General features: G+C 43.9%; 1 protein-coding gene across 1 annotated transcript; it reads left to right on the plus strand.

Moving 5' to 3' along the window:
* Window positions 1-25,688, plus strand: LMOD1 (leiomodin 1). Its single transcript, XM_028734712.2, has 3 exons — window positions 1-437; window positions 18,578-20,257; window positions 22,793-25,688. Exons 1-3 carry the CDS (start codon window positions 177-179, stop codon window positions 22,817-22,819), a joined length of 1,968 nt encoding a protein of 655 aa, XP_028590545.2. The 5' UTR covers window positions 1-176; the 3' UTR covers window positions 22,820-25,688.
* Window positions 25,689-26,157: the final 469 nt, after the last annotated feature.

Raw genomic sequence — 26,157 nt, forward strand, 5'->3', positions numbered from 1 at the left:
ATTATACTCAAGGCTGTGGGGAAGTCACAGCTGCTTTCATGTAACATCTCAACACCTCCAAAGTAAGAGAAAGAAGAACCTGGCTTCACTGGACTGTTTCCCCTGAAAGCCTATTAATTTGGCACTTTCCCTTTTCAATATATAGACATACTGCACTTCATCTGCAAGCTACCAAAATGTCTAGGGTAGCAAGATTCCGAAGTCAAGTCAGTGAGGATCCAGATATTGACAACTTATTGTCTACGCTCTCTGCTGAGGAGATGGAAGAGCTAGAAAAAGAACTGGATGCCTCTGATACAGATGCAAACATTCCTGTGGGGTTGCGGCAGAGAGACCAAACTGACAAGCAACCAAGTGGCAAATACAATCGAGAGGCAATGCTCAATTATTGTGAGAAGGAGAGCAAGAAAATTCTTCAGAGGGAACAATCAATGGATGTAAGTTGTTGATCTTACTGAGTGTTGGGAAAGGGAGTATTTGTGCAATTTGGGGGGTGGGGAGGCAGGAACAGGACTTATCTGTTATGAAAACCACTTAAGGGTCACTAGCAAATCTATGAGGCAATAGCTGAGGACTGTCCCTCCTAGAGAATAGTAATGAGCATGGTAAGATGCAGCAGAATTAATACAATTTTAAGTGTTAGCTCTTCCAAAAGGGGATAATCAAGAAAGCCAGCAGGGAACATCAAGGTGTCAGTGTTTTACTGCTAACTGCTACCTCTATTATTAATATTATTTCATTGTATTAGTTTGTGCTTCACACATAAAGAGTCTCCAAGTGGCTTCAGAATTTTTAAAGCGTAACATAAGCTCAGCGAGGAAAGAACAATGCATCACAATAAAAGGCGTACAATAAGCTATAAAACAAATCCAATAGAACAGCAGCAAAACATTCAGCAACATACAAATGCCGTCAATAGATAGCAACAATCCATCTAATGCCTGGGAGAAGGGGTGAGTTTTAACTTGGTGCCAAAAGGATGCTTATGATTGTGTCAGGGGAATCTTGTTGCCTTCCACTCTCGCAAATATGTCCCCAAGAGTTATGAAATATAAGTCACTGTCACAATACAGTATCTTTGTTTCTGCCATTTGGACTCTGCCGCTCTGTGTCCTCCAGCCCAGCAGGGGGCAGGAACATATAAGGGTCAGGAGGCCACTCTGTCTCAGGCCTGACTGGGGTTCCTTACCAAAGACTGTGATACTGACCTTGGGAATCTAGCCTTTCTTCCTCAATGGTTGTACCAGCTGTGCCTGAGAGCAGAAACTGAGGCAATGGCACACGGGTACTTTCTGGTACTGTGATGAGATGGAGCATGTTGTGGTAAGGATGACACAAGCCCCAAGTTGGCGGAGGTGGCAGGTTCTCATGCATCTGTGCCCACCACTGCCAGCACTGCTACCCTCCATCCTTACCACTGCTGTGCCTCATCCTGGTCCTGGCAAATGACAGCATCAACACAGCAGGGTGGAGGCAGTGCAGTTGCAGCGACACCCAATTTCATACACACTAAAATGGTAAATAAATGGGATAAAACAGCAAAATGAGAAGGGAAAGCAAGGCCATGGAGGAGTTTGACAGCAAGAGGAAGAAATTTGAGAACAGACAGGAAGCTAGGGCAGGAATAAAAACTGGTGTAAAATAAATGATCTACCTTCATTATTCTTGATGTATTTTATAAAATTAGATAATATTGTGTGCATAGCAGCAGCACACAAGTTGCAAGTTGCCCAATTCTATATTCTGATAGGATGCCTCCTGCTGCTGCTGCTTTGAGGCTGGAATTTGACGTGGGTAGCATAGGCCACTGAGCAAGAAAAGCTGGAGAAAGGAGATGTGTTTATTATCAGTGGTGATTTGCTTCACAAAATCAGAGTCACAGTAATGTTGACTTCACACAATTGAAAAGTTGCAATATTTTGTCTTGGAGGGGTTGCTACCAGTCTGTGCAGGGGTTGCCTGTGTTTTTTGTTTTTTTTAATATAATTGCATAGCAGGCAAAAATTCAACAGGTTAAGTAATTCCCATAATTGAACCTCCATGCTTAGAGAAGCGGAACCTGTTCTATTTCTGTCTGCCATGGAGCTGGAAAAAGTGGATTGATCTCTCCCCACTGCACACAGACTGATCACTTTTGCAGAATTAAGTGTTCACTACACAAGCGTGTGGTTGTGGGGGCTCAAAAGAATTCAGTTACTTGCGAGGGAAGGGGGGGATTGTAAGATCTTTCAGGGGCATAGGCTTATCTTTAACATTAACATCAGCAGTCCTGCGAAATTCTGTTTGTAATTTGGGACACAATACCGCGTTGAAATACCGCGTGCTTTTTTCTGTTTAAAAGCAACAACAGAAAAACTTACAAAATGTAACAGACAACTTAGAGGGGTTAAATCTAAAAAACCATTTTCAGTCACTTGGTCTCTGTTGAATTTGTTTTGAGACAACAGGGAGCAATTCTCCCCACAGATCTTCAGTGCCCATGATGGACAGGTATTATAGCTTGAAATCGTCATCACTGACTGGCAGTGACTGTACAGGCAGGAGTCTTTCCCAGCCCTTCCTGGAGAACCCAGACATTCGTTGGCATCTATCTGACTCGGGAGACAATAGAGGAGTGTGCAAGTCAAACTGTTTGAAACTGGAGGTGAAGTCAAACTGTTTGAAGGTTGCAGCGCCTGCTGTGGCTGTAGAGACTGATGGGGGAAAGACATGCTTTGTTGCAGCTGGGGCAGAAGAAGGCATTCGGTTGTGCTGCTGCAGATGCACCATGGCGTTTCTTCTCTCTGCGCTCCATGCAGCAGTCATTCCTCCTAGGCTGGGCTTTTGCATGCAAAGAATGGATGTCCTCTTCCACTGAACTTGGACCCTGTGTTCGTGCATGCCAATAAAGTTGGCAATAGTTAATTGATTTCGAGTGTCGAAATATATAAAATGTGTTTTTCTTTGCATTGGCTGTTTTGTTTGGAAACTACAACATGTAATGTGTATGAAACTAGCACCAAGAAAAATGTGGCTTTTAAAGTGCAGGTTCTGTATTTGTTTGTATTTAGACTGCTAGGCTATTTGGTCCAGCCTAGGGGCTTGGAGCATGTAACTGGGAATGCATGCCTGTTTTTCTGCTCCAGGATGAGCTGAACGAAGGCCAGAACAACAACAACAACACAACTGTGGTATTTCAACGAACAGTCATTCTTGACAGTTCATTTTTCAGTCTCGCCCAGGAAGTATTCTGAACTGCAAAGCTGATGAAAACCAGTGAGACAAACGGAAAACATAGCTGCTTGTGGATGGGGCCTTGCATGGCTTGTGACCCACCAGACTCAATCTAGCCCACCAGCCATCCTTGTCAGCCAGGTGCTTGATAAAACCCCTGTGTGTTTTCAGTCCCAGGAAGCAGCAACAAGTTCATTGAGCCCCTGGGACTGGGGGCTGATTGGCTGTCTCTTGGTGAGTCACAGCCTCTTTCATGTATGCATAGTTCATGACTCCTTTATAGCTCCAGTCCTGCAAATAATTATGCAGTGTTTCTCTTTATTTCTTTGGTTTCCCACTAGATAAAGTTAAGCACACTGTGTATGCAGCACGATTCTTTGTAAGCATCCAGTATAAGGGAATCTGCATAAACAATGAGTTTAACTAGAGCATGCAGGATGATTAAAAAAAACCCCTCCATAATAGGAAGTAGACAGTTGAAGACACTGTTAACCCTTATTATTATTATTATTATTATTATTATTATTATTATTATTTGTGGCTCAGGGTTGACTTGAATGCTATGGAGAAAATACATCTCTCCTAGAGAGTGTTTCTTTAGCCGAGGAGCTTCATGAACACTGTACTGCCAAGTTGTGTGCTGCGAAGAGTGCACAAGCAGTTCAATCCTATTTAAAGCTCCCATCATTGTAGCCAAACATTTCCTTCCACCCAGTTGCTAAAGCAGCTGTGCCATCCTTTGCCAGGCAAACAGGGCAGGTGGACAGCTCTGTCCCACTTGCCTCTCCTTAAAACTACGCATGACATTAGGAGATTTGTGATGGTAAGAAACTAAGAGGAGCCTGTTGGAGGAGGCAAGTAACCCGTTTAAGTCCAGCATCACTATTCCCACAGTGGCCACCCAGGCACCTGTGGGAAACTCATGAGCAGAACCAGGCACAAGAGCAGTCTCCCCCACTCCTCCACGGGTTCCAGTATCTGGTATTCAGAAGCATTACTGCCTCTGACCATGAAGGCAGAGCACAGTCATCATTTATCAATAATTATCCATTAAGGAGGCCTTAACCTCCACAACTTGTCCAATCTACTTTTAAAGTATCCAAGTTGGTGGCCATCAGTTCTTCCTGTGGTTGTGAGTTCCACAGTTTATGCACTGAGTAATGAAGTACTTTCTTTTATCTGCCCTGAATTCTCCAGCGTTCAGCTCCATGGAAATTATCAATCTCATGTTTCTTTGTTTGTAGTGAAATTCATCATTCAGATTGGGGTGTGTGTGTGGAAGTTTGATCACAGCCACAGCACTAACAATGTCCTGAAAGAACTCTGGAAGGGACTCCCTCGGAAGGTGGTGGACTCTCCTTCCTTGGAGATTTTTAAGCAGAGATTGGATAGCTTTAGTTGAGATCCCTGCATTGCAGCGGATTGGAGTAGATGATCCTCAGGGTCCTTTCCAACATTTAAGGTAAAGGTAAAGGTACCCCTGCCCGTACGGGCCAGTCTTGACAGACTCTAGGGTTGTGCGCCCATCTCACTCAAGAGGCCGGGGGCCAGCGCTGTCCGGAGACACTTCCAGGTCATGTGGCCAGCGTGACAAAGCTGCATCTGGCGAGCCAGCGCAGCACACGGAAACGCCATTTACCTTCCCGCTATAAAGCGGTCCCTATTTATCTACTTGCACTTAAGAGTGCTTTCGAACTGCTAGGTTGGCAGGCGCTGGGACCAAACAACGGGAGCGCACCCCGCCGCGGGGATTCGAACCGCTGACCTTTCGATCGGCAAGCCCTAGGTGCTGAGGCTTTTACTCACAGCGCCACCCGCGTCCCAACTCTACAATTCTATAATTTTCCTACAGGCCATTTTTGTGATCACTATCATACACATACACCCAGCTGGTTTCCCATTGGTCAGTGTCTCTGTGTGTGTACATGCACACACAAACACACACACACACTTGTGCACAGGGAACTTCCTTACTAGCACCAGCTTGTGTTGGTGCCAAGATTGTGAGGCTGCTATCAGCTCTCATGATTGGGTTCAAAATGTTTCTTATTCTACCTGCCCACGACCTGGTCAAAAATCAAACACACATAGGACAGAAGAAGAGCCTTTTTAGATCAGATCAAATGTCCATCTGATCCAATATCCTGTTTCTCACAGTGACTAGTCCAGAGATAGAGAACCTGTGGCCCTCCAGATGTTGCTGAACTAACTTCCATCATCCCTGGCCATTGGCCATGCTGGCTGAGCCTGACGGAAGTCTCAACAACATCTGGAGGGCCACAGGTTCCCCATACTTAGTCAGGTTAGATGCTTCTAGGAACATAAATGCAATAGCCTTCCCCTCGTGTTTTCCTATCTGAATACTGAGGTTCCATTTAACTATTCTTGCTAATGGCTATTGACAAGACTAGCATGAATTTGCCTCCATGCCTTTTTAAAGCTCCTGAACCACAGAGACGTCCCCCTAGAATCAATGCTGTAGTGTCAATGGTTGGTGCTACCCCAGTGTTACTTTTTCATATGTGCACCATGATGCCATCATGGGAAGTCATAAGCTTTGCTCTGTGATTGTCTGTTGCTGTGAAGCAAGAACATAGGATTGGTTTCAACATTGTTCTGGACTTAAGAGCCAGCTGTAGAGAATCAGTTAATGTAAAGCAACCAAAGTCCAAGGAATAAATACTTACAATATAGTGAAAGTAACAAGGGAGTTAGAAGAGCCAGCGGAAAGGCATTAAAAAGTGCCAATTGTAGCTAATCTTTGTTTAGTGGATTTTTGTTACTTTAGGTGATCAACCTCCCTGCCTGTTTATTGCTCCATGGTTTGTCTTTGATGAAATCAGTTTCATGTGTAGCCCTACAAAAAGTACAGTCGTACCTCGGGTTACATATGCTTCAGGTTACAGACTCCACTAACCCAGAAATAGTGCTTCAGGTTAAGAACTTTGCTTCAGGATGAGAACAGAAATCATGCTCTGGCGGCACGGCAGCAGCAGGAGGTGCTTCAGGTTAAGAACAGTTTCAGGTTAAGTACGGACCTCCGGAACGAATTAAGTACTTAACCCGAGGTACCACTGTACTTATTATTTCATTGAGGTTTTGTTCATAGTAATAATACTGATTAAAATAAGCTGCTCAAGGGGTTAGGTAATACAGTATAAGAAGGGCTCCTTTCAAAACTTCAACTATTCAGCAAGTTATTTAAGGTATGACAGCTAAATTTTGCTGAAGCTTAACCAGGTAAGTGTAAAATGTAAAGCTTTTGAAGTAAGAGAGAAATTGGGGGTTGCATCCAATGTCCATGCTACTCAAAGCAGACCCATTACACAACTAACTTTGTTCCATTAAATTCACTGGATCTACTCTGAGTGGGACAATCAGTACACATTAAAAAAAAAAATCTGGCTCAAGGGCGCTCCCACCTCTGGTGTTTGGAGTCATCAGGTGCATACAACGTAAGCTGCCATCCATATGTAAGCTGTAGTTTCTTGAGAAATACTGCTGGTTGGTGCCCTTTCTCTCAAACTTCCATCCAATTTGAAAATGTAAGCCACATTCACTTCTCAGTTCAGCTGAGGTGTGCACATTTGAGGTAGCCATTGTGTATGCACAGATGACAGCTTTGTGAATAGGAGTTTGGGGTTTTGTGTGCAGCGAAACCAAACAGATAATGTGCATTGGGTGAAAGTGTCCTAACCCCCTCTCCAGTGTGTACAGCAATGGACAAATGCAACTTGAAACGCAGTGAAAGGAAACAACCTCATTGCATTTTAGGCCACTAATGCATACATAGCCTTAGTTGGATACAGCCCCTACTAAGGTCCCCATGTGGACAGCACATGTGTGCCTTCATGGTACCTTCAATAATATAACGCCATATAAATGTGTACTGAATCATCACATGGAGGATGGGGACAGGATCACACCTGATGCTCCCCACCCCAATATCCTCATATAGATTATCAAAGCTAGAGGTCAGTGAAGCATTATTTGTTATTTTTAACAATGTTCCCTCCTCGCCCGCCCGCCCCAAAGTTTGTTCCTAAGAAATGATATGGTGTGCCTTTGGATCATATGGTTTTGTTCCTTTTTTCTTTGGAGTCCAAGGGTAAGGTTAAATGCCATCAAATAAACTGGTCATTTGGATTTGTTTTATTGTTCTTAAAAGCCTGGGAACCTCACCTTAAGATATCCTTTGCCAGAGGACATCTGCAGCCTAGTAAGAAAAGAATGCATGTTATGTTAAAAAAACAACAACAAAAAACCTAACCTTACAATATGGCACAATCGGATTTCCAAGTTTTTGCTTTCTAAAATCCATTTAATAACAGTATCTGAAAGAAAGCAAATTTCCAAATAGCATACCCAGTTTCACTGGATTTACTTCCATTGTAGTGCAAAGTTCTGCAAAGAGTAGATTTCATGGAATCGTGATTTCATGGACCAAGCTAAAGAAAGGCCCCAAATACACATTTTTAAAATATTGAACGGCATCTTCAAAGAGTTACCAACTTGCTTAATTTGAAGTATGCACTACAGAGCTAAACTGTAGAAGACAAAGAACTTATGCTGGTGGTCAAGCTGCCTGGTAAATCTGCCCCTTTAGATCATGTTGCAGTAATAAGAGCTTGCCTAGCTGACTCTCTTCTCTTTCCATCCCCGGAGAGAAAGAAAAAATACCCTGTCCAATCCCTTCCTCCTCCTTGGGCTTGTTAGTAATAGGGGGATTAACACTCCTGAAACCCCAGATCCCAGCAGCAGCGGGCCTGAAACCAGGGCCAAATTTCTTATGACATGAAGATCTCTCACAGGCTGAGAAGATCATCATCCGAATGCAGTCTTCCTTGTGCTCCTCTGGTTCTTCCATAAGTAGAGTAGTGACTTTAGCATTCTCTTGTTTCAACCGAACCCTTTTGAATGGTTGGAACTTTTTAAGTTCTGTTAGTTTGGAATTTTCTCAAGGCTGAAATTAATTCTGGGTCACTTCAATCTAGTCACAGCTGAGATTCTAGTGTCACTATTTGGCATGTTGCTATCATCTCCCCCCACCCTTCGCTCCACCCCAGGTATGCAGCACCTCCCATCTCCCCTGGGTTATACAAGAATAACATGTGAATCAGCCTTTGTTAATGCTGTGACTTCTGTCATGATCATCTGAGACACTGGACTATATTTTGAGCAGAGATGGGCAACCTGTGGCCCTCCAGCTGTTTGTTTGTTTGTTTATATATTTATTGTATTCATATCTTGCCTTTCTCCCAAATTGGAGTTCAAGGTGCCTCACAGCATTTTAAAACACCATTATAAAATACATAGTACTATAGTATAAACAAACTAGTTAAAAACAATATAGTGGTACCTTGGTTCTCAAACTTAATCCGTTCCGGGAGTCCATTCGACTCCTGAAACCATTCGAAAACCAAGGCACAGCTTCCGATTGGCTCCAGGAGTTTCCTGCACTCAATTGGAAGCCATGTCGGACAGTCGGCTTCTGAAAAACGTTCGCAAACCAGAACACTTACTTCCGGGTTTGCAGTGTTCGGGAGCTGATTTGTTCAGGAGCCAAGCCATTCGAGTACCAAGATACCACTGTAGTTGAAATATATTGAAACACATGTAACATTATAGTTTGCCTATAGCTGAAACACATGTAACATTATAGTTGTTCTATAGTTTGTAATAACATGAAGATCTCTCACACACTGAGATCATCATCCCATTTCTCTTGACTGGAGACCCACAGATTCCCCATCGGTTTTTCTTACCTCATGGAAATGCAATATGTCAAACCATAGAGCTTTTAGTCCTGTGCCCAGTGGTTCTCCATGGCTGATTAAGTGAATTAATACAATAATGAAACAGATGTAGAAGACCAGAGTGAAGGCTTGGTTGAAGGCCTGCTTAGCAGGTGACAGTGCTCAGGCTGAGACTCAAAGCATCCTTAGAGCTGAGGGGTGGTCCATAGAGCTGCCCAGTTCATGGCTACTTCCTTTTCTCTTAGCCCATGCAAATCCCTACTTGTGGCAATGCATTTGCCCGAAGCAGATATTGCCTCATTGATTTGCCAGGAGCAGAGCCTCCAGTTATGCTGCAATAATCTTTCTCTAAATGCTCTGCTTGTAAGTTCCCCAAAGGCATCTTACTAGTGCTGTTGGTGACAGAGTGTGAGATTAAGTGGAGGTTTGATCTGATCCATCAAGGCAGTTCTTGCATATTCAGTGTTGCATGCCAACAATTGACAGGCCTTTGGGTGGTATTTATAATGTGCCTATTACATTTTTATCACACCCTGCAAGGCAATGCACCTACAAGGAGCCCAGGGCTTCTTGTCCCTGCATGTACAGTTCCTTCTTGTCCCTGCTTGTATCCAGGGCCGACTTAAGCATATCCGGCGCCGTGGTGCAGAATGGGTGTGGGGCGACATTCTTGGCACCCCTCCCCCTCCCCATCCTCCCCGCGGGCTTCCTTAGCAGTCCCGCTACTGCCGCGGGGTGGGCAGGAGGGAGAAGGGTGCCACATAGCTTTGCGCACCGCTGCCACCGCCTCCTTTCCCAGGCAGGAAGCGAGAGATCGTGGCTGGCCGTAGGAAGAGCCACCGCCGGCCAGCATGCCCTCGCAGCTGTTCCCGGTCGGTCCCAGACACCCGCTGCTGGGCGCACCTGATGGGCGGGTGCCATGGTGCAGGGCACCACTAAGCCTAATGGGTAAGACGGTCCTGCTTGTATCCTCACAACAGATCTGGATGGTAGGTTAAGCCGAGATATAATGATGGACCAACAGCAAGTTTTGTGGCTGGGAAGGGATTCGAGCTGACAGCTCCCCCAACCTAGTCCAACATGCTAAGAACCATACCACATGTGAGAGGCAGCTTCTGCTTGTGGCAGATGAGTTCATTGCAAGCAGGGAGATGCCCTAGGTGGGAATAAAGCTCTTCCGCAACTCAGGATAGCCACACGCTTTGCCTCTATCTTCAAGTAACCAAAGTCTATGTGATAAGTGCACATAGGGCCATAGTTTAGTGGTGGAACAACTGCTTTCCATACAGAAGATCCCAAGTCCAATTCCTGGCATCTCCATGTAGGGCTGGGAGACACTCCTTGTCTGAAACCCTGAAGAGACACTGCTAGTCAGTGTTGACAATCCAACGGACCAATGGTCTAATGTAGTAGAAACCAGCTTCCTGTGTTCCTCTGTTTGCCTCATGTTTCCACCTCCATGCTGGATGTCAGTCTGCAGCCTTTTCTTCTGTGTAGGTATATGAGTTGAAGGGACCCCATATATTATTGTGATGTTTTCAGATGGTGTTTGGTTAACAAGGCAAAATATTGAAGGGCTGAGAGATACTTCACTGTAAACTGACTAATCTGGAGTTTACGACTTTGCTGCTATCTAAAATATGTACCTTTGATCAGACCAGACATCCACAAACCAATACCTGCCAGCTGTGCTGGAGATTGCTAACCCAATGTCCATTCCTCCTAGACAGCTTTACCTACTCTGCTCCTTTGAGCTGGCGGAGGAACGGGGGTGATTTTGCATCTGCTTAACCTTGTATGGTAAATACCAATCATTTTCCTGGAATGAGAGAAAAAGACAGGAGCCAGGTCCATGAGGTTCATTTGGAATTTATCAGGGATGGGAAAGTAGCAGGCATTTATGATCTTGGTTCTCTACTGAATCTCAGAAGAGCAAGTTATATTTGGAACTACTTTGACTACATAATAAGAGGTCTTCTTTTTCTCTGATGGTTAGGACAACCGTAAGTAACTAGGAAGCTGTTTATAAACAACCTAAAATAGAAATGAGCATCTCTATGACTTCTTCATACTCAAAGAGCCAAATGCACACAGCTCAGGGGGCATCAATTAACCTTATTGGTAGCGAAAGGAGTGCTATTATAATTGTGTTTATTCATCACTAACTACATAAAATGTTTCAAAGCCTTTTCACTGTGAAAACATCAAGGGTAGTTTGTCTGTGGATAGACACCAACTCCCTCGGCCTGAAGCAAGATGAGCACCGCACTCCACAGTTGACTTTGACTGGACTTAATCATCCAGGGGTCATTTGCCTTTACCTTTTACCTTACCTAGTTATCAATGAAGTTTTACTCAGAACAGACCCATTAAAATTAAAGCACATTAAGTCTGTTACTTCTAGTGGGTCTACTACTTCATTTCATAACATCTGCAGAATACAAAACTTAAAACATCAAAAAGATAAAACTCACCCAGCAATGTTATAAAAAGACAAATCTACCCCAACCCACTAAAGGAGGAACATGATAAAATTATTTAGTAAAAGAGCTTATCCTGCAATAAAAGGTGAATTGTGCCATACCCTATTAAAAGACTGGTCCAGACTAGAGTAACATACCATATGATCCCAGTTAAGAACTGAATGCTACAGTAAACAAGAATGTATTTGCCTGGTGTCTAAAAGTTGATGATGATGGTGCCAGGGACATCTCTCTAGAGATGAATCCTGACCCTACTCACGCCCCAATTTTAGCAAAACATCTCTCTAGGAAAGGACCATAACAACTCTCAGATCTGCAAAGAAAATCATGGCCCAAAATCATGGTTGTGTAGCATCTACACCAGAGCTTTCCAAACTGTGTGTCATGACACGTTAGTGTGTTGGCTGCAGTGTGTAGGTGTGTTGCACAAACACTCCCCGTGCTCCTCCCAGGGCTGGAAAGGGGTTAGTGTAATCTCAGGTTTGCTAGTAAAACTGAATTACTGTGTTGCGAAGTGATGCACGTCTAAAAAGTGCGTCACCAACATGAAAAGTTCGAAAAGCACTGTTCTAATTATTTCCTCTAATAGCAAACTCAGGCAGTGAGTTCCTATTCAGGCATATAGCCCAAACTGGAGAAACAAAAGGAAAATATTTGATTAGAAGCAGGACCTAAACAGCCTTTCTCTGTGGAACCAGTGAACATAAGAATTTACAAAAGTAGTTAAGTAATTCTCTAATACTTGTTACAATCCAGAAAAATAAGCCAAGAGTGGTACCCGAAGGCATATTCTGTTGTGTGTGACCAGGGTCAGAATGAGGAACAGAGTTAACCTCTGTGACATCTCCGGCTGATGCTGATGTGGCAGCCAATGTCAATTCACCATTCCCAGAGTCACACTATGTCCAGCCAGAAAGTCCAAAGACATGAGTCAGCTGGAGCCTGTGAATTGCTTTGTTTGGGGGGGGGGGTGGAGAAGGACCATAAAAGGAAACTTCTCAACGAAAAAGGACAATTGAGGTTAGTGGTAGCGTATAGGAATCTGGAAGGGGTTTATCAGTTCCTTGTCCAATAGGTTGTTGCTTATAGAGCCTATGTAGGAGTTCATGCAGAAGGAGAAGAAAGTGTAGGTAATTCATGCCAAGGCCAAAAATCTTGATTTCCCATATATACTCATGGTGGTGACTGACTGGGAATGAGACCTAGGGGTCATAGTGGCCACCCCAATAAAGATGCCAACCTGGTAAAGCTTCAGAAGTCATGCTTCTGAATCAATGGCTACCAGCCGCAGTGGCATTGTTCTGCCTTCACTGTTGGAGGCAGTATGCTTGGAGGATACCAGTTGGTGGAAACCACAATTGTCCCTGTGCTTGGGTCCTGCCTGAGGGTTTCCCTATGAGAGAAGGATGCTGGACTGGAGGGGCCTCTGGCCTGGCCCAGCAGGATCTTCTTGTGTTCCTAGTGACAGGTGTCTGCCCCAGGTTTAGTTGTTTTGTTAGCTCTCTCACAATATCCATTGTCTGCAAAGTCATTCAGGCAGAGAATGAGCAAGTTACAGTATTTGAATAGGGGTAAACAGCTGGATTCAGAGAGAGCACAAAAACCAGCAGGCGAATTTTGCACCTGACGAAATGATGAAGACATCAAGTTGATCACCCTCAAGTTTGTTTTGGGGCAACAATGTTATTTAGTCATATTCTTTTTTTCACACCGTCTGAACGGTTCACACTGAAAGGTAATTGAATATCAGTTGACATTTGAGGAACTGTTGACACCTTCAAGTTGAGAGATGCAGTTGGCACTGCATAAGCTGTTGCTAACTGCATAATCTTTCTGCAGCTTGGCACCACCAACTCATCTATGATGGGAGTGTATTGATGCTATAGTTTAGCTGGATGCTGCACAACTGAAATGTTTCTTCATGGAAATAGGCTTTTGGGTGTTACGGAGCTAGTTCTGTGGTCAACATTATCCACAGTCATGCTTCTGAATGCATCTCTTCTCAAACAAGTAGAATAAGCTGCACTTTCTTGTTAGCAATGTTCATAAATAGCATTAGAGAGATCTGTTGTGATTGTGAGTAGTCATATAAAATACAGTAGTACCTCAGGTTACATACGCTTCAGGTTACATACGCTTCAGATTACAGACTCCGCTAACCCAGAAATAGTGCTTCAGGTTAAGAACTTTGCTTCAGGATGAGAACAGAAATCGTGCTCCGGTGGCGCGGCAGCAGCAGGAGGCCCCATTAGCTAAAGTGGTGCTTCAGGTTGAGAACAGTTTCAGGTTAAGTACGGACCTCTGGAACAAATTAAGTACTTAACCTGAGGTACCACTGTACATAGACCAAGATGAGTTATGGAATTAGTTTTCATGACTAGATACACTTGCCTCCTTGGAGTCCTCCTGTAATGAACATCCTGAGATACTGTGTGTCATGCCCCTTTTCCCAATGTGAAGTGGTGTTTCATTTTCTGCTGTGCCATGTGGTGTGTGACTGGCTTACTTCTTTGGATTATTTAGATTGTTTTACTGAATTATTCCTCACAAATCCTTTTCTTTAGAAAAAAAATATCCTGCAGCTAATGAAGTTTTCCATCTCTGTCTATGCTGAGAAAATGCCTGTTGAGTTTTGGTCTTACAGCTGTTAAAAGCAAATCTTTTCCTTTGTAAAAGACTTATTCTTATTTGCTCGCCCTTTTGGGGGGCGAACCTCACATTTTTAATAGCAACTGGAAATATTTGTTTAAAATATTTAACAAAGGAAATAGAATAGAATCTCAAACTGGGTGCAGTCCTAAGCATAGTGCATTAGTGTCAGATTTATACTGGACTGTCCACACATCATTCTGCTTTATTAGTTGTTCCGTGATGCTTTGCCAATGTCACCATATTGTTGCAGTTGAGAGGGACACTCTTGCACCATAATGCAACAAAGAGAGACAACGAACTCACTCTGGAACACTTGTGGTATGAAACGTTCCAGGGATTCAGAAAGAAGCTATGGTACACATGCACTGACTGGAAACAAAGTAGTATGTCTGCCCCAAAACTTGCAGATGCAAATGGTATTGAAAGCAGGATCCCATATAACCACCTCCATACCATCATTGTGAATAAAAAGATGTCCAGAGGGACCTTTCTTCTTGTTTAGGATTGGTGCCTGCCTTGTGTCTGCATTGCAGAGAAGGTTGGGATAGGTATTATTATTATCAATACATAATTAGAGGGTTAATGTGGAATACAGAGATGCTTGTTGGGGGATGTTTATATGTGACAGCATACATTTTTTCCTTGGGTGCTCTTATAAATCCTCTGATTATAAAAAGGTAAAGGTAAAGGGTCCAGTCGTGGCCAACTCTGGTGTTGCGGCGCTCATTTCACTTTATTGGCCGAGGGAGCCGCCGTACAGCTTCCGGATCATGTGGCCAGCATAACTAAGCTGCTTCTGGCGAACCAGAGCAGTGCACAAAAATGCCGTTTACCTTCCTGCCTATTCGAGCTGCTAGGTTGGCAGGAGCAGGAGGGACCGAGCAACGGGAGCTCACCCCGTCGCAGGGATTCGAACCGCCAACCTTCCGATCGGCAAGTCCTAGGCTCTGTGATTTAACCCACAGCGCCATCCACGTCACTCCTCTGATTATAGTCCTCTGATAAATGACTAGGCTGGATCAGGTCAGTCAAGGTATGTTCACATTACTCCACATCAGTGCATTCCCACTGCTAGTTTTTGCAGTAACTTTCACATGACGATCGATATTGATCCCATAGTTCCCTCTGCAAAGGTGTTTTGGCTTGGAGAAGTGGAAGAATCATAGAGTTGGAAGTGACCGTGAGGGCCATCTAGTCCAACCCCCTGCGATGCAGGAATCCCACCCACAGCCATCCCTGGGTGGACTCGAACCACCAGCATTCTGCTTAATAGCCAGATGCGCTGACCTATGGTGCCAGTAGGTAATAAGTAGCAGGTGATGTGGTAGAGGGTGCATGCCTCTTGCTCAAAGGGTTCCACGCAACCCAACACAACTGTGGGCTGTATCTGAGGAAACCATTTTGAGCTCCCCACTTTCAAACGTTCGCCCTGTGCCTACTTCAGATCCCAGTTGTAAGCCAAGCAACAATGTGGAAAGCCCAATTTAAGACAGGAATGAAGACAAGGAAGGAGATCAGATTCATGCTTTCCAGACATATGTTTAATGTGCACACGCCCATTCCAGAAATAGTAATGCTTTTGGGAGGGAGGAAATCCCTACTCAACCATCCCTGTGCAGGCACTTCTCAGAGTAAAGGAATCATTGGCAAGATTTGAAGCCTGCCATAGTTACCCCTATGAGTTATTTCCTGTCCCATGTGGGCCGAGCTGGCGGCTCCTGGGATTCTGGGTTTCCTGACCTTCAGAATTTTGCCAAGGTCATGTCTTTTCAGGCTACAGCTTAGGCTGTGTACACATTACCATTTATTCTGGCTCCCACATGCTCCCACCACTGGTGTTTAAAGTTGAGTACCCATGACCTTGGCCACAAGCCATATAGTTATAGTTTCTAGGGGAATGCTCCTAATGGATTGTGGCTTCAATCTGATTTGAACATGCAAGACATGCTTAAGCTGTGTTCAGACACTTGTGCAGATGATGGCTTCCTTGAATAGGAGTGCAGAGGGTGTTGGGGCACATGGAAACAAATAGGGTAATGTACATCGAGTGAAAGACCCTCCCTCTCTGGTGTGTACAGCAAGTGCAAATGCAACTTTAAATGCAGCCAGAGGGAACATCCTCACTGCATTTTAAGCCACTTAATGTATAAACCCTTTATTGGACTGTGTACACACACACACACACACACACACACACACACACACTTCTTCTTTTTTTTATACTCTGCATCCATTATGCTCCAGCTGCTAGTCTGGGAAGCAATGTACACACAGTGTTAGCCACAATCCTGCATCTATACTATCCTGCATCTATCCTGTCACTCCTTATGTAATACTGCATATTTATATTCAAAACAAAAAAAATTCCTTCCAGTAGCACCTTAAAGACCAACTAAGTTAGTTCTTGGTATGAGCTTTCGTGTGCATGCACACTTCTTCAGATACACGTATGTGTATCTGAAGAAGTGTGCATGCACACGAAAGCTCATACCAAGAACTAACTTAGTTGGTCTTTAAGGTGCTACTGGAAGGAATTTTTTTTGTTTTGACTATGGCAGACCAACACGGCTACCCATCTGCAACTGCATATTTATATGTTCTTCCTCAAACCAGCATCAATCCGAATTGAGAGAAAGAACTACCTAGCTGTGTTTTAAGCTGGTCCTGCGTCCACAGCCTTGATTTAAGGATAATTGCTTGAGGGTTATTGAGGACTGTTTTAGCGTAGTACTGTCTTCCACTGGATGCTTAATGTAAATAATCTTTTCTTCTTGGTGACCAATCTAGATTTGCTGCTAGGGGTTGCACTCATACTTACATAGTCGTTGTTACTGACTCTCTGCAAGGCTGAAGAGCAGAGATGTTGCTTAGTAAGTATTGGCTGTTAACAACCCTTGAACCCAAGTGTGCCTTTCACATCCCTTGCCAAACACCTGCCAAGCTCTGCAGCTCAGTTAAGTCACTCTGTTGGTACCTGCTGAATAATACCCCTTGCACACAGCCACCCCTGGGCACCAGTCCAGGAGGCTAGCTGCACCAGGGAGAGGACCAAGGAGGGGATCATTAGTGCCTCAATGCCCAGATTCCAAACAAGAAGTTCCCAAGTCTCCTTTTCCTTTTAAGGAAACATCTGAGTGGGGCTGCGGAACAGTAATTGCCAGCAAGCAGCAGCAATGCTCATTTTAGTATGTTTAGGAGGAACTTGAAGCGCTTTAGTTTGTCAAAACATTTGTGATTAATCGGCGCAAGCAACAGGCTGGTTCTTTTTAAAGAAAGGCCAGGGTCAGAGCATAATAAGTTCGTGCCAATCGCTGCAAGGCATGGTGACTAGGGAGACATTTTGTCCACTCATGGGATGGTATAAGAGGGTAGGTCAGAGGTAGGGCTGCAAGTGAATTGCATAGCCTCCAGCGTTTCTCCGATGAAAATAGGGGCGTCCTTTTCAGCGACGACAACAACAGTTGTATTAATTCATACCCCACCCATCTGACTGGGTTGCCCCAGCCACTCTGGGTGGCTTCCAACTTATATAAAAACATAATAAATTACTGTTTAATCTACTGTCAAAGCTACCAATATAGGTTCTTGCCTCTTGTCCCTCTCTGCTTTTTCACTTAGGTTAATTCCTTTCAAAAAAAATAATAATGCCAATTTCCTTTATTGTTTTTAAATTTTAAAATATTTGCAAAGGCTAGCAAGAGAAAGGTCTGTTGTTGCATTTCTAGGTGGCATAGGGCTATAGGTTGCCTTTCTGACCCAGCAGCAAACCATGTCTGAGGGTTTGGTCCACTTGTTTGCGTTCCAGTCCTGGAAGGGCAGCTCTAGATACTGGACTCAAATGAGTCTCGTAATCTCTTAACTAAATACAGAGATCCTTGCTTTCTCAAAAGGGAGTCTGTTTATGGCCATAATGTAAATAATGTCTTAAGGCAAATTTGTTTTAACTATGTCCTGGGTTGTTGTTTTTCCAGATTTCTTAGACCAAAGTCATATAAAAGATAGCCTTTTCTATGGATGTCCTTTAGCTAGAGGGCGTGTTGAAGCTGGATATGCAGATTCTAGAAAGTTTGGGTCCTGGCCATGCCAGAAATGAAATCCGTGTAAGCCAAAGAGATTCAGATGTAGGATTTTGGCTCATAAGACCTGATGTTTATAGAAATGCTCATTGAGACCCAAAGGGCAAGTTCATTATGTGGAGGGTTTGGCATGAGCTGATCATGGATCCACGTCAGAGTCAAATGAGTGTTAATAAGACATTCCTGTCTTAAAATGCATCTAGGTTATTCTTCTTCTCAATTCTAATTAAAGCTGATTTGGGGAGAAAATGGATAGGCTCTCCTTAACCACTGTCATTTTCCCCTATTCAATATGACAAAGATAGCCTCTGGGAGCAAACTGCATTTTTGCTGCATCATCAGCATGCTATTGTCTCAACAAACTTTTCTTTCTGCATTATTTCTCCCCCTGCTCTAGGAAGAGAAAGCAGCAGAGAGGAAGAAAGATGTGAAGATTGTTGAGGAAAAACGAAAGGAAACCCATGGTAGAGATCTGAAAAGAAACCAATCTTCTGATCTCGGAAAAGAAGGGAAAAAAGAAGAAAATGTCCAGAAAGCTAATCAGAAAGGGAAGGATGAACTGGACACTACTAAGAACACTGGGCCAGTCAATGAAGAGAAGAAGGAGGCAAAGAAGTTACCCAAAGACAAATACAAAGCCATCTCAGTGGACAACAATGAAATTAAAGGAAGGTGGGAAGAAAAGGGCCTGGCAGCCAAGATCAAAGCAGTTGAGGAAAAAAGGAAAGAAGAAAAGGCAACGGAGCTGAAGAGGGGGACTGAAAAGGACAAAAAGACGGGGGAGAAAAAAGAACCCGAAAAAGCAGGAGCAAAGGTCTCAGCTTTAAAGTCAGGCTTGGACAGAAAGGCAGAAGACAAAAAGGAACCTGAAAAAACTGGAGAAAAAGGTTCCGCGTTAAAGTCAGGCTTAGACAGAAAGGGAGACGATAAAAAGGAATCTGAAAAAACAGGAGAAAAGGGTTCCACTTTAAAGTCAGGCTTAGATAGGCGGAGAGAAGACAAAAAGGAATCAGAGAGAAATGGAGAGAAAAGTTCAGCTGTAAAGCAAGGATCAAAGGTTGGCAGTGAGGCAAAATCCCCAACAGATAGCAAAGGAACCTCTGAGGGGAAAACCTCAATGTCAGGGCAAGAGAAAGGGACAACAGAGGCTCCTGAGAGCAGCCCCTCTAAACTGGCAGACGGCTCTTCCAGCCAGGGCACGGAAGAGGAAGCCACCAGCATCTTTGATGAGCCCTTGGAGAAAGTGAAGAATAACGACCCAGAGATGATAGAGATCAATGTCAATAACTCCGATTGCATCAACAACGAGATCCTGGTGCGTTTTGCCGAGGCCTTGGAATTCAACACCGTCGCCAAGGTCTTTGCCCTGGCCAACACACGGGCAGATGACCATGTTGCTTTTGCCATTGCCATCATGCTGAAGGCCAACAAGACGCTAACCAGCATCAACCTGGATTCCAATCACATCACGGGCAAAGGGATCCTGGCCATCTTCCGTGCTCTGCTGCAGAACAACACTCTGACCGAGCTCCGCTTTCACAACCAGAGGCATATCTGCGGAGGGAAGACGGAGATGGAGATAGCCACACTGCTGAAGGAGAACACCACCCTTTTGAAGCTGGGCTACCACTTTGAGCTGGCAGGACCCCGGATGACCGTGACCAACCTGCTGAGCCGCAACATGGACAAGCAGCGGCAGAAGCGCCTGCAGGAGCAGAAGCAGGCTCAGGGAAAAGGGGAGAAGAAGGACTTGCTGGAGGTGCCAAAGGCAGGAGGCCTGCCAGCTGCTTCTTCACCTAAGGCCTCACCAAAGCCATCCCACAAAACGTCCCCTAAAGTTTCCCCTAAGAAAGCTGGAGCCCCAGAAGCACCACCTCCACCTCCTCTGGCTCCTCCTCTGGCTCCTCCTCTGGCTCCTCTCCTGGCTCCTCCCCTGATCAATGAAAACTTACGGTTGTCACTCTCTCCGGCATCTCAGAGGAAGATGGTAGAAAAAGCTCTCCCTCCGCAAGAGAAGAACTCCAGAGACCAGCTTCTGGCAGCCATTCGTTCCACCAATGTCAAACAGCTGAAGAAGGCAAGCAAAGGGCAAATGTGGGAAGCATCCTGGGGTGAAGTCCTTGCTGGGTTCATGGAAGCTACACTCTTAATAATGCTATCTAGGATTAGTGCTACATACACACACTCCCCCTAGCCCACCCCAATCTCCTGTGTCTGATAAAAGGCATGTTTTCCATCACTTGCATTCTAAAAAAGTACAGAGTGTTGCTGAGAACTGCCCAAGGAGTACGAAGCCCAGAATGGCTCATTGCTGTTAAATAGCATGTGCATTTATTTATTAATAGTATTTGTAGGCCACAAAGCAGCTCACAACTTATTATATTATTCTGGAAGCTGCCCAGAGTGGCTGGCAAAACCTAGCCAGATGGGCAGGGTATCAATAATAATTATTATTAAAGATAAAGCCATTAAAAACTCAAAAACAATTGAACAAGTCAGAGTTAACAGTGTTGTGCTATGTAAAAATGCTTCTCACAGAGATGAATAAACACCTTAAAGCTAAGACAGCTTAAAAGGCCTGGGAAAATTAAAAGGTACCAAAATGGCAACAAAATAAAAGGAAATGAGCCTCTCTGGGGTCCTTGCAAGGATGATAGCTGGATTATCAGGTTCACACTGGGAGCTGATTTCATTGAATAATTTAAAGGAAGGAAGAAGGAAAGAGGTGAGAACTGGAAACAAACATGATCCCCTTTTGATACATGAAACGTTTCTTGCATTGATGTAAAATCCACAAAATATGTACACACATATGACAGTTTTGTGACATCTATGCATCTGCTCAGCTTTCCAGTATGTGAACTCAGGGCTAAATAGATACTTTCATACTTCACCATTGATGCACTACACACTTCCTACATTGCTTCCTAGTTCAGACGACACGCCAAACCATGCTAAAGGAAGCTTAATTATAGCTTGCCATGTTTGAACACCATTGTTTGCAATTGACAAAAGAAACAGAATGATAAATTTCTGAATTGACAAACTATACTTTGTGCAAACAAGGGTTGAATTGACAAGCTATAGTTACCGTGGTAGTTCTGTCTTCAGAGACTGCTGTGCAGTTGAGATAAGAGTGACATTGTGGATCTTAGGTGCTTAGAGAATGGAAAATGAAAGCAGACAAATACTTCTTAACCATGGTTTGCTGTACATTTGGAAGCTCAGACCATGGTTTGGGATGTTCAAATCAGATCTGGTATGATGCCTGAACTGAGTCATTGTACAAAATATGTAAACTAAAATATGAGGAACCACATGTATCTACTTTGCCAGTCTTATGCATGTTGTGATGCTAATTCACCAATAGGCTTCTTAAAACATTTCCAGGACATATTTAATTTTTAAAACCCTACCTGATCATGAACCTGGGTTCCCAAATGACCACCTGCACTCACATGGACTTCCTGGTTATTAAGATAATCCCTGAAAATAAGAGGTGCCCCCCCACGGTGCCCCACCAAACAGGGATCCGAACTATCAGGTGGTGGCTCCCTTTGTTTTGAATGCTTTCCTGGTGAATATTACCTTGAACCAAGTTTCATGTTCTTTGTATGGGAAAATCAATTATTTACCTAGGCCTTGTGGAGGTTTTATTATAACATTCTAAAACAGTTTAAGAATGTTTTAGACCATCATGCCCTGTTAACACTATGTTTTTTCTGCTATGATGCTATATATACTTTCAAAAAATACTGCATTGGTTTAGTTATGCTCTGGGAGTTTTAACTGAAGAGCAGCTTATAATACCTCTGACCACTAACCAACCAAATCAATATTATTATTATTATTATTATTATTATTATTATTATTATTATTATTATTATTAAATTTATTATTTCTACCCTGCCCATCTGCCTGGGTTTCCCCAGCCACTCTGGGTGGCTTCCAACAGAAGGTTAAAAATACATTAAAACATCAATCATTAAAAACTTTCCTAAACAGGACTGCATTCAGATGTCTTCTAAATGTCATATAGTTATTGATTTCTTTGACATCTTATGGGAGGGCATTCCACAGGGCAGGTACCACTACCGAGAAGGCCCTCTGCCTGGTTCCCTGTAACCTGGCTTCTCACAGTGAGGGAACCGCCAGAAGTCCCTCAGCGCTGGACCTCAGTGTCCAGGCTGAACGATGGGGGTGGAGATGCTCCTTCACATATACTGGACCGAGGCTGTTTAGGGCTTTAAAGGTGAGCACCAACACTTTCAGTTGTGCTCAGAAACATACTGGGAGCATATCCATGGCATAGACCTCAGAGACTGTGTTCTTAAATATATGTTGTAAATGCTTGTAGATCCATGCAGGAAAAAACACAGACAGAAAAATAAAATGAATGGCCCTTCATATGTGAAGCAAGATTCACATAGATGCAATTAACAGGCACATTTTTGTAATGGAAACAGCAGATGTGGTGCGCATGGGGAGCAGTACTAGGATTGCAGGTCTGGATGAAAATTGCTCCCCCATCCTGCAAGCTGCTATTTGCATCACCGATAGCTTCCTTTGGTTTTAGATCTTGCATTAACAAGCACACCTTTTATCTTGGCAGGTGGAGGTTCCCAAGATACTGCAATAGGGAGCAGAATCCAGATTTCCCTGGAAGGATGAGATTGCCAAGGCTGAATCACTATGTTTGTCTCTCAGGTGACTGTTTACATGAGAAGGACTCAGCAGGAGCAGGAAGCTGCCTTGCTCCAGTCCCAAATGAGCAGTGTTCTCTACGGGGTTGAACTGAATTGGATAAAAGGATTGAATGAGCTGCCAAGGAGACGTTGTGTCAGGAAGAAGCAATATTTATTTTTAGAGCTTTTCAACCACGAAACTTTTTTTTCCCCCGTGAGAGGAGAGGTCTGCAGACGCTCAGAGTGTTATGTAGCTGGGTTAATTGTCCAATCCCCCCCCCCCTCTTTTCGGAGTTTTGAAAGAAAAGTGGGAAGTATTGAAGAAGCCTATATTTGCAGCATCCCTGCTTATCTTAAGACAGCATGGCAATCACTTGCCACTAGAAATATATACAAGAGTTAAGCCACACTGGAGTAGCAGCACAGAAGAAGAAAACTGCCAGGCTCATCTTCAGCACAAAATGACTCCAAAATTGTGTGTGTTTGCGCATGCACACACACAAAGCAGCAGCATGTTCTTGCCATTTGCTGCTAAATCTAACTGGTAGCACCAATGTCACTCTACCTGGAATATTATGAAGCAGAAGGTTGGAGGAGAAATCACTGGGCCAAATCTAATTTCCTAATGTCTCTGTGATCTCAAGGATTCCATTTCTCTGATAGATGATCATGCAAAGGCTGGGTTTGTTCCCTGAAGAAGCATGAAAAGCATTGCATGTTTCTGTGTTTTGAATGTGTGTGTATGTAAATGGCTTCTCACCGTACTGCAATCAAACCTTTAAGCACACGCGTGGGCAATGGCTCTGAAAGGATTACGGATTGTGCTGCCATGATGGGGGGAGGGGGGGAGCTACATGGTGCTTGAACCTCTGACATAAGCAGCATCTTCCAAACTACTATTGTGATGCCTAATCTTAAGAGGCCTGATGGGAGGGAAGGAGCACATTATGGTTGGCCATGTAATGGAGGTGATGGCAAACGCAAGCAGTGGCTGTTATGTGTATGACAGAAGGGGGGCCTTGAAAGCTTGCATTGGGAAACCTTCATTCAGAATCTCCAGTGCTCAGGGCACACAAGTTCTCATTCATATATTTCTCGCACTTGGGCAGCACCTGTGTCATGACAGTCAAGATCAGGCTTCCTCAACCTCGGCCCTCCAGATGTTTTTGGCCTACAACTCCCATGATCCCTAGCTAGCAGGACCAGTGGTCAGGGATGATGGGAATTGTACTCTCAAAACATCTGGAGGGCCGAGGTTGAGGAAGCCTGGTCAAGATGACAGTAACCTAGCAGAGAGTACAGAACTCCTGCTTCACTCGTTTGCTACAGAAACAGCATAAGGCTTGTTTTTGGGACCAGAAGGTTTCTGTGCCAATTCAGAACTTTTCAAAATAGTTCAACATCTGCTCATTTGAAGTGAAAGAGGCACTCCGAAGGGAGTAGCATTTGTGGCCTGTTGACCAGTGTCTCCTGAACTATGGTCAACAAGCCATAGCATGTGGCTATGTGAAGATACTATGTCCTCCAACCAACCTATGTGTCAGATTCAGCTTCTGTGTCTTGTCTCTTCTCTTTGCAGGCAAGCAAAGTCCAGCTCATACATTACCTTTGCAGCATGGTAGCTGCCCAATGCTCTCCTGCGGTTGCCTTCCCATTATGCACTGGTAACATGTGGATGTTCTGCATTTCCACAGATAGCCTGGAATGCAGGAGTATTTCCCACGCCAGCAACAGCTGTTCCAGTGGAGGGGCACTGCCCATGTATGTAATTCAGACTCCCTGTGTAGTGTGCAGGAACATCCATATGCTGCTGATGTTCATTTGGGTCAACCACATGGAAGCACTTTTGAAGTAGCAAGTGTGCCACAAAGAGAATGTATGGAGGGGGCCTGCAAGAAGAAGAGTAACCAATGGCATCATCTTTCTTCCTTACTCCTGCATGGAGTGAGTGATGGATAATAGCGGTATACCAGTTCAGCTACAAGGATGTTGCCCAGTTCAGTTCCTTGCAGCTTAACTAGTTTGCTGCTCAGCCTGTACATAAAGAAAGAAAGATTATATCTATGCATTTGTATGGCTGTAAGAGTTTAATATATAGACAGATGGATATATATCTTAATAGATTTCCTCTCTAAGGAGCAGAGTTTTATTTCTCACACAAACTGCCAAAGCTTGTATGCACTGAGATGGTGCCAAGTGATGCAGGTGCAAGTGACTGGGAAGTGATTTGCTTACTGGTCTGTTTAAATTAGTTTCCAGATCAGGAAACTCATTCATGGTTCCTCTGCGGTAGGAGAAAAACCAGCAAGGAACACCCAGGAACAGGTAGTATAGAATACTCTCCCCCGCAAGCTGCACATGTGTTCATCCTTCCATGAAGGACAAGTGGAACTCCTGTTAATGTGTCTATGGAGATCCTCGCAACGCAAAAAGGCTTTCCCTGCCTCTTCTCTTATCCAGCTGAGCATGCAAACTCTGCAGTTAGAGGGGTCCTAAGAAGTGAGGGTAAAATACGGGAGGGGGTTTATGTAGCACTTGAAAGAGAACTGTTCTTTGTGGGTTTTAGTTTTTTTTTAATCAGTCTTTGGAGAGGGAATCTGTGCTTGCTTACTGAAAAAGAAAGCAGTATTGGATTTAGATCTGTAGCACATTTTGGACAAATGTTGGAGAAGGAGAGAGAAATAACAAGAGACAAATCACTTGAGCAGGTGATCTCGGGTGCAGAAGCTGCTGCAGTTTTCAGTTTCAACTCATGAGTGTAAATCTTATTTGAAATATGTACAAAATCACCCACACTTTCATTAATAAAGCTCACAAAATGCTGCTGATGGCGAGTAGTGGAAAATTCTGAGGCTGTGGGCAGTGAATACCTTTAGACTTATGCAAGTACGTGCAGATTTGGGCAGCTTTGTAGGTGTGTCAACTGGCATCTGGCATCAGAATCATGTTTCAAATACCCCATGAACTCATTTATTACTGTTACCCACTTGACATGTGGGCAACTGAGGTTAAGAAGCAATGGTTTTCTTGCAATTGTAGTTGGTCTGATCACAGAGTCCAGAATTTTTGTTTCGGATCCGGCTCAAAATAGGTGATAAAATAAGTGGATAATTGGTTCCTTTTCTCTGTTCTTTTTAAAAACTAACCAGAGCATGTCAGGAACTTGCAGAAATCCACAGCTGGGATAGGACATTTCTCTTTGTGTACAAACACAAGAAGCCCACCGTGCAGCCTGAGTGTGTTGGGCACTGGGCCAGAGAGGAGCTTCTCCCTCCTGTTGCTGCCAATTCAG

The sequence above is a fragment of the Podarcis muralis genome, chromosome 5 (genome assembly GCF_964188315.1).
Source record: "Podarcis muralis chromosome 5, rPodMur119.hap1.1, whole genome shotgun sequence".
Lineage (NCBI taxonomy): Eukaryota > Metazoa > Chordata > Lepidosauria > Squamata > Lacertidae > Podarcis > Podarcis muralis.

Excerpts from the sequence above, each read along its gene's own strand:
- LMOD1 (XM_028734712.2), top strand. The coding sequence starts at position 177 with ATGTCTAGGGTAGCAAGATTCCGAAGTCAAGTCAGTGAGGATCCAGAT. Across the intron at positions 438-18,577 it reads AGAGGGAACAATCAATGGAT|GAAGAGAAAGCAGCAGAGAG; the intron begins GTAAGTTGTTGA and ends CCCCTGCTCTAG. Across the intron at positions 20,258-22,792 it reads ATGTCAAACAGCTGAAGAAG|GTGGAGGTTCCCAAGATACT; the intron begins GCAAGCAAAGGG and ends TTATCTTGGCAG.